At 37.8% G+C, this 10,617-nt stretch overlaps 4 protein-coding genes across 7 annotated transcripts; 2 read left to right on the forward strand and 2 right to left on the reverse strand.

The window, feature by feature from the left end:
• Window positions 1–54: 54 nt before the first annotated feature.
• LOC126797621 (uncharacterized) lies at window positions 55–3,742 on the forward strand. 3 transcript variants are annotated; one of them, XM_050524291.1, is made up of 8 exons: window positions 55–121; window positions 925–1,028; window positions 1,117–1,200; window positions 1,289–1,386; window positions 1,485–1,777; window positions 2,365–2,599; window positions 2,780–2,984; window positions 3,120–3,742. In XM_050524291.1, the coding sequence occupies exons 2-8, from the start codon at window positions 936–938 to the stop codon at window positions 3,225–3,227; spliced, it is 1,116 nt and encodes a 371-aa protein (XP_050380248.1). In that variant the 5' UTR covers window positions 55–121; window positions 925–935; the 3' UTR covers window positions 3,228–3,742. The 3 variants fall into 3 exon arrangements, with proteins under 3 accessions (XP_050380248.1, XP_050380257.1, XP_050380265.1); XM_050524300.1 differs by having other exon boundaries at window positions 65–121; window positions 928–1,028; XM_050524308.1 differs by having other exon boundaries at window positions 77–121; window positions 904–1,028.
• Window positions 3,743–4,040: 298 nt separating this feature from the next.
• On the reverse strand, window positions 4,041–5,999 carry LOC126797664 (DNA-directed RNA polymerase II subunit 4). The gene is made up of 6 exons (XM_050524350.1): window positions 5,837–5,999; window positions 5,640–5,742; window positions 5,391–5,468; window positions 4,885–4,918; window positions 4,734–4,802; window positions 4,041–4,302 (listed from the first exon to the last, which is right to left on the reverse strand). Exons 1-6 carry the CDS (start codon window positions 5,883–5,885, stop codon window positions 4,225–4,227), a joined length of 411 nt encoding a protein of 136 aa, XP_050380307.1. The 5' UTR covers window positions 5,886–5,999; the 3' UTR covers window positions 4,041–4,224.
• Window positions 6,000–7,416: 1,417 nt separating this feature from the next.
• On the forward strand, window positions 7,417–8,156 carry LOC126802288 (uncharacterized). The gene is made up of 2 exons (XM_050529899.1): window positions 7,417–7,661; window positions 7,967–8,156. Exons 1-2 carry the CDS (start codon window positions 7,417–7,419, stop codon window positions 8,154–8,156), a joined length of 435 nt encoding a protein of 144 aa, XP_050385856.1.
• A 331-nt stretch (window positions 8,157–8,487) lies between these two features.
• LOC126797673 (uncharacterized protein At5g64816) lies at window positions 8,488–10,004 on the reverse strand. 2 transcript variants are annotated; one of them, XM_050524366.1, is made up of 2 exons: window positions 9,929–10,004; window positions 8,488–9,028 (listed from the first exon to the last, which is right to left on the reverse strand). In XM_050524366.1, the coding sequence occupies exon 2, from the start codon at window positions 8,969–8,971 to the stop codon at window positions 8,594–8,596; it is 378 nt and encodes a 125-aa protein (XP_050380323.1). In that variant the 5' UTR covers window positions 8,972–9,028; window positions 9,929–10,004; the 3' UTR covers window positions 8,488–8,593. The 2 variants fall into 2 exon arrangements, with proteins under 2 accessions (XP_050380323.1, XP_050380315.1); XM_050524358.1 differs by having other exon boundaries at window positions 8,488–9,050; window positions 9,929–9,984.
• Between the last annotated feature and the right edge of the window lie 613 nt (window positions 10,005–10,617).

The raw sequence follows: 10,617 nt of genomic DNA on the forward strand, positions 1-10,617 counted from the left end.
AGAGTCTCCTTGTGGAGTTTAGGTTTATGTTCATCCTCTCTGAAACTAACTAAAGCAAAAGCTCCAAGTGCAAGAAGTTACAGTAGTATTGTAGCCGTTGTTGTTCGGCAAAGCTAAGTTGGTAAGCCCCTCTTTTACTTTTTGTTTTTTTTTGTATTAGTACAGATTCTGCTGATTAATATTGGTCTTACTGTAATCAAAAGAATAATTTCTGGGATTAGTTTCTGTTAAATAGTTGCTGATTACACCCAATCTGCAAGGTGTATAGTTTTTTTGTTCTTTTCTTGAAAGCAGAGGAAGCCTGGTTTGGGTTTATGTGATGCCCATTTAGAGTAATTGGACATATGTCCAGTTTCAGAGTTGTAATAATCAGTTTATTTCACCAGGAGAATACAAGGAGTTTATTATCCTAATGGTTTTATTTGTGTGTATTGCTTTGGCATTTGTTTTTATGAACTTTGTCTTGTTTCTGAGGAAACCAAGGAGAATGAATAAACATGTTTCCTCCTTTTTCTTTGAAAGGAAAAAAGAAGAAGTAGTTTTGTTGTTAATTGGGTGGTGATTAGCCTAGAGAGACTAATTGTTGGCTCATTTGAGTCAATGTTACTGTAAATGAAAGATCATGGACAGTGGAAATAAGTATAATCTTTTTACAGATTTCGTATAAATTGGGAGGAAGTGGGGATTATGAAGGGTATGATACTTATGTGGATTCAGTAATTCTGTTGTGTATTTCAAATAATGTCTGAAATCGGGTTCACATCTTATAATGCTCTTAATTTATCATTAGTGATTGCTATTACTGTTCAGCTGGTTGTTATTTGCTTGTGTCGTAGCTACATATGATGGAATTTGAATTTATTTGTTGGTTCGTTGTTTAATACACTATGCTTATTTGTGCAGGTTTTTGTTTTTGAGTTCTAGTAGTTTGAGTGATGGCGAAAGTTCTATTAGGCATGCCAGGACCATGGGCTGATGATTTTCATGAATCAGCTGATCATTATACAACAAAAATCGGTGGAGTACCTGTGAGCAATTGCAGATTATCTCTACTTCAGGTTCTGCTAGCGGATATGCTTTTGAGTTTTTGATCCCTGTTTTATTTCTATGTAACAGGATTGGCCACTTCCTAAGGAATCCTTGCCACCGAACCTGCTAGAGTGTGGTGCTTGTGGAAGTAAACTATCTCTTGTTGCGCAGGTTTTACTTCTAGACACTAATAAATCAATGATCATATGAGAAGAATTCATTTGAAATGAACAGATACTTGTTATGTTTTTCATATCAGGTTTATGCTCCAGTTTCAAGTAAAGACTTACAAGTTGAAGAGCGTACTCTTTTTGTTTTTGGCTGTCTGATGGCAAAGTGTGGGAGCACTCCTCTAAGGTCCTTTCAGGAATCTCTTCAATTTTGCATCTGACATATCTAGTGTGTTATGCTGGTGCAAATGTTTGTAACTTTATACTTGCGATCATGACATGTAGCTGGCGAGCTCTTCGTCTTCAAAAACCAGGCGATGTAGAGCAATCAAGTACCAAATCTCAGGAACTGAGACCTATGGCTTCACCATCTGTATCGGTTTCAAACAAAAGCTGGTGGGAGGATTTGGATGATGAAGATGAAGATATTGATTTGGATGAGTTGAGTAAAGCACTTAACGATGCTGCGAGCTGCACATCTCATACCAAAAAACCACATGCAAATGAATGTAGTAAGCCTGTGACAAAACTGTCACCTTCAAGTCAGTTGGAAAAAGTAGCAGACGCAAATATACATGGTATGAATGCATTCTAGAAGTATCGATCTCATCATATGTTCCCTGTACTGCCACTGGGTTTCAGCTCTTATAGTTGCATGTATTCCCTTGGCCTCTCAACTAATGTCCCGCAGCTTCTTTGTTCCCTGTACTGTTCTCTTTCTGTGGTAGTGTCTTTTCTTTGCCAAAAGTCACCACATCATGGTTTCTTTGGGTTGTAAATTCTTCTTGGCTGTTGAACATAATATAGTGACAGTGGAGAAATTGCACAAAGTAGAAGAAACCGAACTTGCTACAAATATTAAGATGTGGCACTATGAAACTTAAGTAAATAAAAAGGATATGTAGATTGGCTATAATACTTCCTTCAAAGTATAAAGAAAAGGTAACAGTAATTAAACTTGGATATTCTTCACCTAGTATTTTGTTAATTTGAACAACCATGTGTCTTGGTGTTCGTCAGCACGATGTATTTATACACTTTCAAACTTAATATATGTGTGAGGCATCTGATTTTCTTTTATTAATTATGTGATTTTTATTTTATATATATATATATATATATATATATATATATTAGCTTTAACTTGCTTATGTGCTTGTTGTAGTGCTGCCATGTTTTTATCTATACACTCAAGAAGAGCCATCTTCAAAGGATCTTACTTCCATGTGTTCAAACTACTCATCACTTTCCATGAAAAATAACTCAAATGATGAGGATGACCATGTACAGAGTGAAACATGGGCAGAGGAAGCGTATGAATATGATAAAGCTTTAACAGCAGACAGGACATACCTTAAGTTTAAGAAACGGTTGGATGCAAACCCAGAACAATGTTTCAGGTACCACTTGCGTCATTTGATGGAATTTAATAAATATTGTATAACCTATAATGTTTCCTACTGTACATTTGGTTTGGGGGGGGGGGGGGGGAGGAAATTGGTCTAACCTATTACAGCTGGTGTTCTGCTTTTTTATTCCCAATTGCCTTCCTATCACTTATATTGTGTTCTATCCTTCAGATATTCATATGGTGGAAACCCCCTCCTAGCTACACAGGCCGAAGGCGACCCTGAGAGATGTACATTGTGTGGTGGACCAAGGCATTACGAAATGCAGCTAATGCCTCCATTATTATATTTTCTTCAAGGAGCTGCTGATGATTGCCAAAGACAGTCCCTGGAGAACTGGAACTGGATGACACTTGCAGTATATACTTGTTCCCAGGTAAGTCAACCGTGCTTATCAGTTTGAACATAAAAGCTTGTGAAGTTGTTTATACTATGCTCAGATGCTTTTCATTAGGTGGTAGGGAAGTCCTTTTCTTCGAAAGTAATTGTCTAAACATCTTACCTCTTTCAGAGCTGTTCTCAATATATTGATCAAGGAAATTCCCCGGCGAACTGGCTCGTGACAGAGGAAGCTATTTTTGTACAACTGGAGCAATCCTTTGCCCAGGTAGCCGAATAAAGCTATAAATCATAATCCGCCATTCTTCTGGGATACAAGACAGTGAAGACACAGTACACTCCATAGAGTAATACATGTGAGAGGGCAGTGGGGGGCAGCCTTCTTAACTTTGCTACTGATGCGGTTGTTGTGTAGCATTGGCATGCAACTGATGGTAGACTAAAGTTTTGCTTGTTGATTAGAATAGTTTCGGTTGTTGAAGAGCTCAAAGAATTTGGATATACCTGTAGAACATATTGAATGTAGGTAATGTCGATGAGTTTACAAGTCTGTCGTGTCATGAACAGTGTTTGTGAAACTGTTACAAAGCTGTATATGTTGTGTGAAGGGGACATGGCAATGCCCTTAAAAGTGCAAGATGAGCAGTGTTAGGATCAACTGAAGCTGGCAGCTAGCTTAGAGTTTATATGAGATAATAAGCCCTCATCATTGCACGCGATGGAGGCTTGGATTTGGCAACTGCCCTGACGGAAGGATTCTAATCCTTTCAATAGACAGCCGAAAACATTTATCGGTGGTACCGAAACATAATGCCGTATGAGCAAACTGTAATGGTTAGGGGAGCTGGTAATGATGGTTTGAGTTTACAGGTAATAAGTTGATAGGATACATCTCATAAACAGTCTTCTTTAATTGTATAGTGCTGCAGATGCGTAAAACTTTCTATACTTTAGGAGTGAATTAAGTTAGGAGTATTCTATGTTAGAGAATCTGACACCAAGCCTCCTACAAGGAAATTTGTTTCGGATAGGATGTATTGATAGTGATGATTACCATTCACATTCTCGTGGAAGGTAAGAATAATGCCAGAAAGAAAGAAGATTCACAATTTAAGTATTAATAAAGCACCACTTGACATGTTTAACAATAGGTAGAAGTTATACTAAAGTTCAGTGAGGTAAGATCCTCAATAAGGGCTCGAATATCAGTGTTCAAACTTTGCTACACTGGCAGATTACAAGAGCAACAACCAAATATCTGACAGCAGTATCAGGCTCTACTCAAATTTCTTGATTAGTGCCAGGTCACACAACATTTTATCAATTGCGTCATCATCGTGCACCCGTCCTCTTGCCTGCATGAGGAATGCATTGTTAATAGATATTAAATTTGCTCACCAAAAAAGTCCAGAAGAAACGGCAAATTCTCCTTTCAACTAGAACAAAAACTGAAAATCATATCAACCTGTCTACATTATCCTCCCCAACTCACAATTTTTCTTTTAAAACTTTTAACCAAATTTTCAATATTCATTCTGTAGTATAAGAAACCGAAATACCATACTATTTGCCTTACTATCCAAAACAATCAAATCTTCAGATTTGTTCTTTTTCAACATGAACGCTAGTAATATGTTCTAACCATTTGCAGCTAACAACCAGATCCTACATCATTCCCTAACATGAAAAAGTACCAAGTATGCCAACTATCATATTTGATATATCCCGAGATCCCTATTAACAATATAAGAAATACCATACTAGAGGTGCTAGGAGTAAGTCATACCTTAATAGATGGTACCATGGCAATAGCCTCCTCAACAGTTTCAGGGCAGAGATTCCCAAGGACACAAAGCTGCACAGCAGAGAGCAACCCAACATTTATAATATTCGTGTTACAAAAGGAAGATAGTGAACTGTATATGATTAACAACTACCTCAAACTCAGTCAGCTGATATTTACTGAGGATTCTGAATTTCGAATTTCAGTTAAGGCTCAACTCATGCAGCAGATGGAGTAGCAAAATTTCCAACAGACGTTCGAGATTATCGTATCAAAAATTAACCAACATAAGCCACCCTATCATAATCACTAGTGATATTGATGTTTCCCAATCAAGTACTTATGTGACTTAACAGATACAATGCAGACCACACCATGCCATCTCTACCAATCGACTTAAAAAAGAAGTAACAAATTCCTCAGTTTTAATCTCATATTAGAAATCCTATATCTTATCGGCCAGATACACTAAACAAATGAATCAACTACTAAGCTCTACATTCCATCTCCTAAACATCAAAGCAAGCCCAACTCCGTACACACATGCTTCAAAGAAGGCAACTGCAACTCATCAAAATACAAGTTACAACAATGCACACATGCATTAACATTCAAGTGTACATATCTATAAAAAAGCAACATCCAACTCGAAAAGGATACTCTCTCACTTGCTTCACGGCACCAGGATTCTTGTATCGGCTGAATCGCTTCACATACTGCATAGACTTCTCAAACACCCTAACAAAACAAAACACGAAAACAATAAAAACACAATTCAATTTTCTCAAACATAAAACACTTCTTAGCATCATAGGGTTTAACAATGCACAATCTTCGCCATCAAATTCTGACATAGCTCGCAAGTTTCCTACGATTTCGAATTAAAAAAGAAGGGCATGAATGACTCACTGGGAGACTTGGTTCCTGGGATCATCCTGCTGATACTGCTCGAACTTGTGGTCAAGAATCAGAGAAACTTCGCAGTTCATCAAACACTTGGCCTTGAGAAACTCTGCCCAAAAAGCCCAAACCTTTTCTCAACAATAACCCAACCTAAACCAAACAGTGGATACGATTATCTGGAATTAGAGGAGAGGGGTGGTTACCGTCTCCGATTTTGAGCTCGGCGGCGTTCTCTTCCTCTTCGCCGGACATGTTTGACAGACGGTGACGGAAACCTAGAAGAATAGAGAGAGAGAGAGAGAGAGAGAGAGAGATGGGAGCACTCGTTTTTTTGGGGTCAAATTCAATTTCTGATTCCTTCGGACGATTTGGGGTATTAGTGAGGTTGGGGCACCGACCTGTGATTGGGCCTTTACCCGTTTCGAAAACCCGTATTTAGTCGGATCTCGGGTGAGTCGTCGACTTTTTATATAGCAAAGTATAAAGTATTACAATGGGCAATAGTCGACTTTTAGAAATTGCTATTTGATATTTCTACGATTTGCTGATCATTCAAGAAAGTGTATTGGGTTTGAAACTTGAATCAAAATTCTGGACAGTGGCGGAACTTGAATCAAAATTCTGGATAGTGGGGAACTTGAATCAAAATTCTGGAGGGGCCAAAAAAATATACAATTTTCTTTTTGGGTTTGAAACCTAATCAATCTATTCTCTTTCTATCATTCATTGATAGGATTAAAATAGCATAATAGGTAAGAAAATAAAAGAAAATATTCCCCGAAATAGGCTAATATATATATATATACCAAAATTTTGAACTCAATGTCAATCAAAACCTAATTAAAACATAAATGTTATACCAATTTGAGATCACCGGAGGGGCCATGACCCCCTCTGGCCTCTTTTAAGTTCCACTACTGTGTGTAGATTTGAGTTTGAAGAGATGATCAAATTTGAATCCTGATTACATTTTGCGCCGAGAGGAATTTGTTAATCAAATTGTGTTTGAGTGTAGATATGCATCCGGCTTCCGGCACTGGGACTGCAACTTCGATCAGCTGCAATGATGGCCGAGATTAGATGCACTAAAGGAGCAGGTGTAGCGTGCTAGCTGTGTTTCCTTGCTTGAAGAGGAAAACATAAGGCACTGAAATAGCTCAGTTTACACCAAGGTTTTTTAAAAAACGGCGCCAACTCTTGGTCATTTCACTTACTCATCACCCATTTTGTCCGATTACAGCGTCACCTTCATCGACATTAGGGGCAACGAAAGCTGCTTTTCTTTCCGCTGAGCATCATCAAGTCATCAACATTAGCAGTAATCTTGTTTAAATTTTGACTTCTTCTCAACAAATATTCGTAGTGAAAAGCCTACAGATGAAATTTTGTTGACAAAAGTCTTTGTTTAAAATTGTTTAAAAAAAAAAAAACAAAGTGCATAAAAAGAATTAAAAAGACAACTAATTTGTCAAGAAAGTTATAAATCTGAAATTGCAAGAGATTGTGTGAGATTAACATGCTACAGATCCACATGATTAGTTACTGCACTTGGTCAAAATAATTTGCAAGCCATAAATCATTATGCCTTCAATTCCAATTTGATCTCAGCCATGATTGACATATTCAAATTCTGAATCCTACATACAAGAAGCACATCCCACGTTACCTTACATATGTAACAATCTACAAGCCTACAAAGTGTTCAAATTTCAGACAACTCCCTGACATTTGATATTGATATGACCCATTTGAGCTCCTATTTTAAATCTCCAATTTTCGTAGCATGGACAAATTTAGCAGAAGAACTGCACTTCTCCTCTTCTGGTTCATCATCGTCTCGCTTCAGATACCAAAAACAATTGCAGAAGAAGGACAACAGAATGAGGAAGAGCAAACGTATATTACGAGGACATTGTCTGTGCTGCAAGACACAGTCTCCATGCTGCAGAAGTCTCATCAAGCTGCCTGGGATAAGATGAAAACCACCATATCAGATATGCAAATGCAGTTTATGCCTCCATCTTTAGAGTAAGTATGATTATTGATGGGGTAGACCAATTGTTTCATTAGATAAACCAATTTTGCATAAGTACATGACAATTTTGTCCAAAACAATCGCTTTATCTTAGTACTCCATAGAGTGTGGGATGAAAAAGTGGGAACGTTTGAGAACATTTAACAATGGGTATTCCCTCTTTTGACACTACTTGAAAACTTCTGCATTTTGATCCTTAGGAATCCCAGCTTTTGTTTGGTTTTTGAAATGAGGATAAACTTTGCTGAGTTATAATGATTTTCCAAAGCCAAACTTCTAAACATTGAATCAGTTTCAGGGCAGATGATAAAAAAGACGAAACTGAAGAAGGCGCAGGCGAGAAGATGAAAGATGCAGCGCAGAAGAGTTTCGAAACAAGCAAACATACAGTGGAGGAATCAGCTAAAACAGCCGCTGATGCTGTACACAAGACTGCGGAGAAGGTAAAGGAAGTTGTTACCAATGATGAGAGTAGCGCAGAGCTTTAATCATTTTAGAACTGAATTAGTGAAGGGTGAACGTATCAACAAAAAAAAGGTTTTAGCAGCAAGATCGCCTTTACATTGTAACATCGCAACTTCTCTTTGAAATGGATGATTTTGCTACTTACCAATAAGCAACCAATGATAATTGATATTTGATAGGACGATCTTGATCGTTAAATAAAAGCAGAAAATGACAGTTTCTTTTTAAGCAGATGGGTGATACTTTCACCAAAAAGACTAATATTTAAGCACCAACCAAGTGCAACAAAGAAGCCTCATAGCAAAGCCAGATCAAATAGGCAAATATCAAATTCATACTTGTAAGCTTAATATTATTCAACATCCACAATCAGGGCACGCATATCAGAAATGGGAGTAGCTGACACTATGACAACTCAACTTGTTATACACACCTCTCTATCGAAACAAAAAGGAATGTCCTACGAAGAACTGGAGGAAGAGAGTTTTAGACATTCACTCTGGCATCTCCGAAGACAGATGTCATTCCAGTTGGGTACTTGGTGTTGGTTCACGCAAACTGTGCGTGCGCATGCATCAGCGCATGCATCCAGCTCAGAGACACCACATACAGTAACACACGTATCAGGAATAGGATCCTTTGAGAATGCACCTACCTTTTTTAGCATTCTCTTTGATGTGCATACCCTCTCACAGACAAAAATCTCATCAGAACTCTTCTCCCTTCCCCTAGCGCTCTTTAATCTTTCCTCTTCAGCACGCCTCTTCTTGACCCGATATGCTTGTCCTGCAACCACTGCAGGGATAGCAGCTAACAGAGACCACCAAGCATCCACCATCGCAATTCAAGGTCAGCCTCTTCTTCAGCAGTTATAACAGACGGAAACACAATGAACCTGGATAGTCATTTAGTCCTCACTACAATGTTACGACATGCATTACTTTATAGATTTCAATAGGTCATTGTGGCATATTAAATAGACCATATCATAAAAGTCGGAAACTAGTATTACAGACTCACAGAAGGGTGCATGAAAATCTCAACAGAGCTACATGAACTCTGATGAGGAAAACCTGTTAAATGTATTCATTACCAGTCTAATACAGTGCAAAGTTCTTTAGTGTCAAGTGTAGAAACATCATAACTTTGATGGTGAGCAGCTTTATAAATTTTCATTCTAAAAGAAGGATCTTCCTCATGTCCTCATGATTAAACTCACAACACTAATTTGCACAGATTTTAGTCCTACTGCCAAAATATCTTTGACTTGTTTTTTTTAATGAAACCAAAATCACTGGAGCAACCAAGAACAACGACACAATCACTATAACCACCACAGTTACTCGTACAGAATCTAAACCCAAATCCACTCCCACATAAAAATTATCTAGAAATCATACCCCGACTTTTTTACAACAAATTTGCACAATTAACAATAATCACACCAAATCTAACTCAATTTAAAACAACAAGCTCTTTGTAACTTAACACACCACTTAACAAGAAAAGGCACTACAAAATTAACCCAGCACTAAGCAGAACTAAGATGACTAAACCTCAGAGACCCAAAGCTTAAACCCAATTTCCAATTTTCTCCATTACATACTTGGATTTCTCTCGGAAAATAATAATCATAATACTAATGCCAATACTGAATCTTGGTTAACAATCGTTGAAGATTTCAACAATTATGAATGCACAAGAAAAATTAAAACCCTAAAGACTTGAACTAAAGCAGACGTGTGCGAGAATCGTGTTCTAGGGTTCAGGGAATTGGGGATTTTGAATAGCATACCTGGAAATCACAAGGTGATTCGTCAGATCCACTCGCCAAAAGGGTTTAGGGAATTATAGAGCTTGAGAAGAGAGAGACTGAGACTGAGGGGAGTACCGAAGTAGTGATTTTTTCTCTACTGAAGGTGGGCCGGGTCGGGTTAGGTCTCAACACCCGGTTGATTCAATTGGTTTTTTGTTTTTTGTTACCAGCTCGTACATATGCTAACTATCACCTATAGTTAAAATTCAACTATCGAAATTGAGGACAACATCGATAAATTTTACCTTTAAGTGTACACGTCCACCCTTATTGTCTTAACTTGCAATCTTGCATCAACTAATAAACTTGGGAGTTCTAATTCCAAAGTCTAGATATGGTCACGTTTTAACTGTCAATTCCATACAATCCATTTCAAAATGGAAATGTAAGTACTTTCCAAATAAAAAAAATCTTACTCCAAATCCAAAACCTACGTTGAATAGGATAACGATGACCCTCTTCTTTTATATATACAAATGGCCAAACCAAACTGAGAAAGCACACCACAAAATACGCATAAACAAGAAGAAGCTAACAAGTAGCATAAAACGTTTGGCAAACAAGTAATCTTTATTAGATATGCCAAGGGGGAAAAGAGGGAAGTCAACCAAGGCAATCAACAACGCCAAGTTTGTGGCACGATCGCAGCCTCTACCCATACCGCATTC

The sequence above is a fragment of the Argentina anserina genome, chromosome 1, assembly GCF_933775445.1.
Source record: "Argentina anserina chromosome 1, drPotAnse1.1, whole genome shotgun sequence".
Lineage (NCBI taxonomy): Eukaryota > Viridiplantae > Streptophyta > Magnoliopsida > Rosales > Rosaceae > Argentina > Argentina anserina.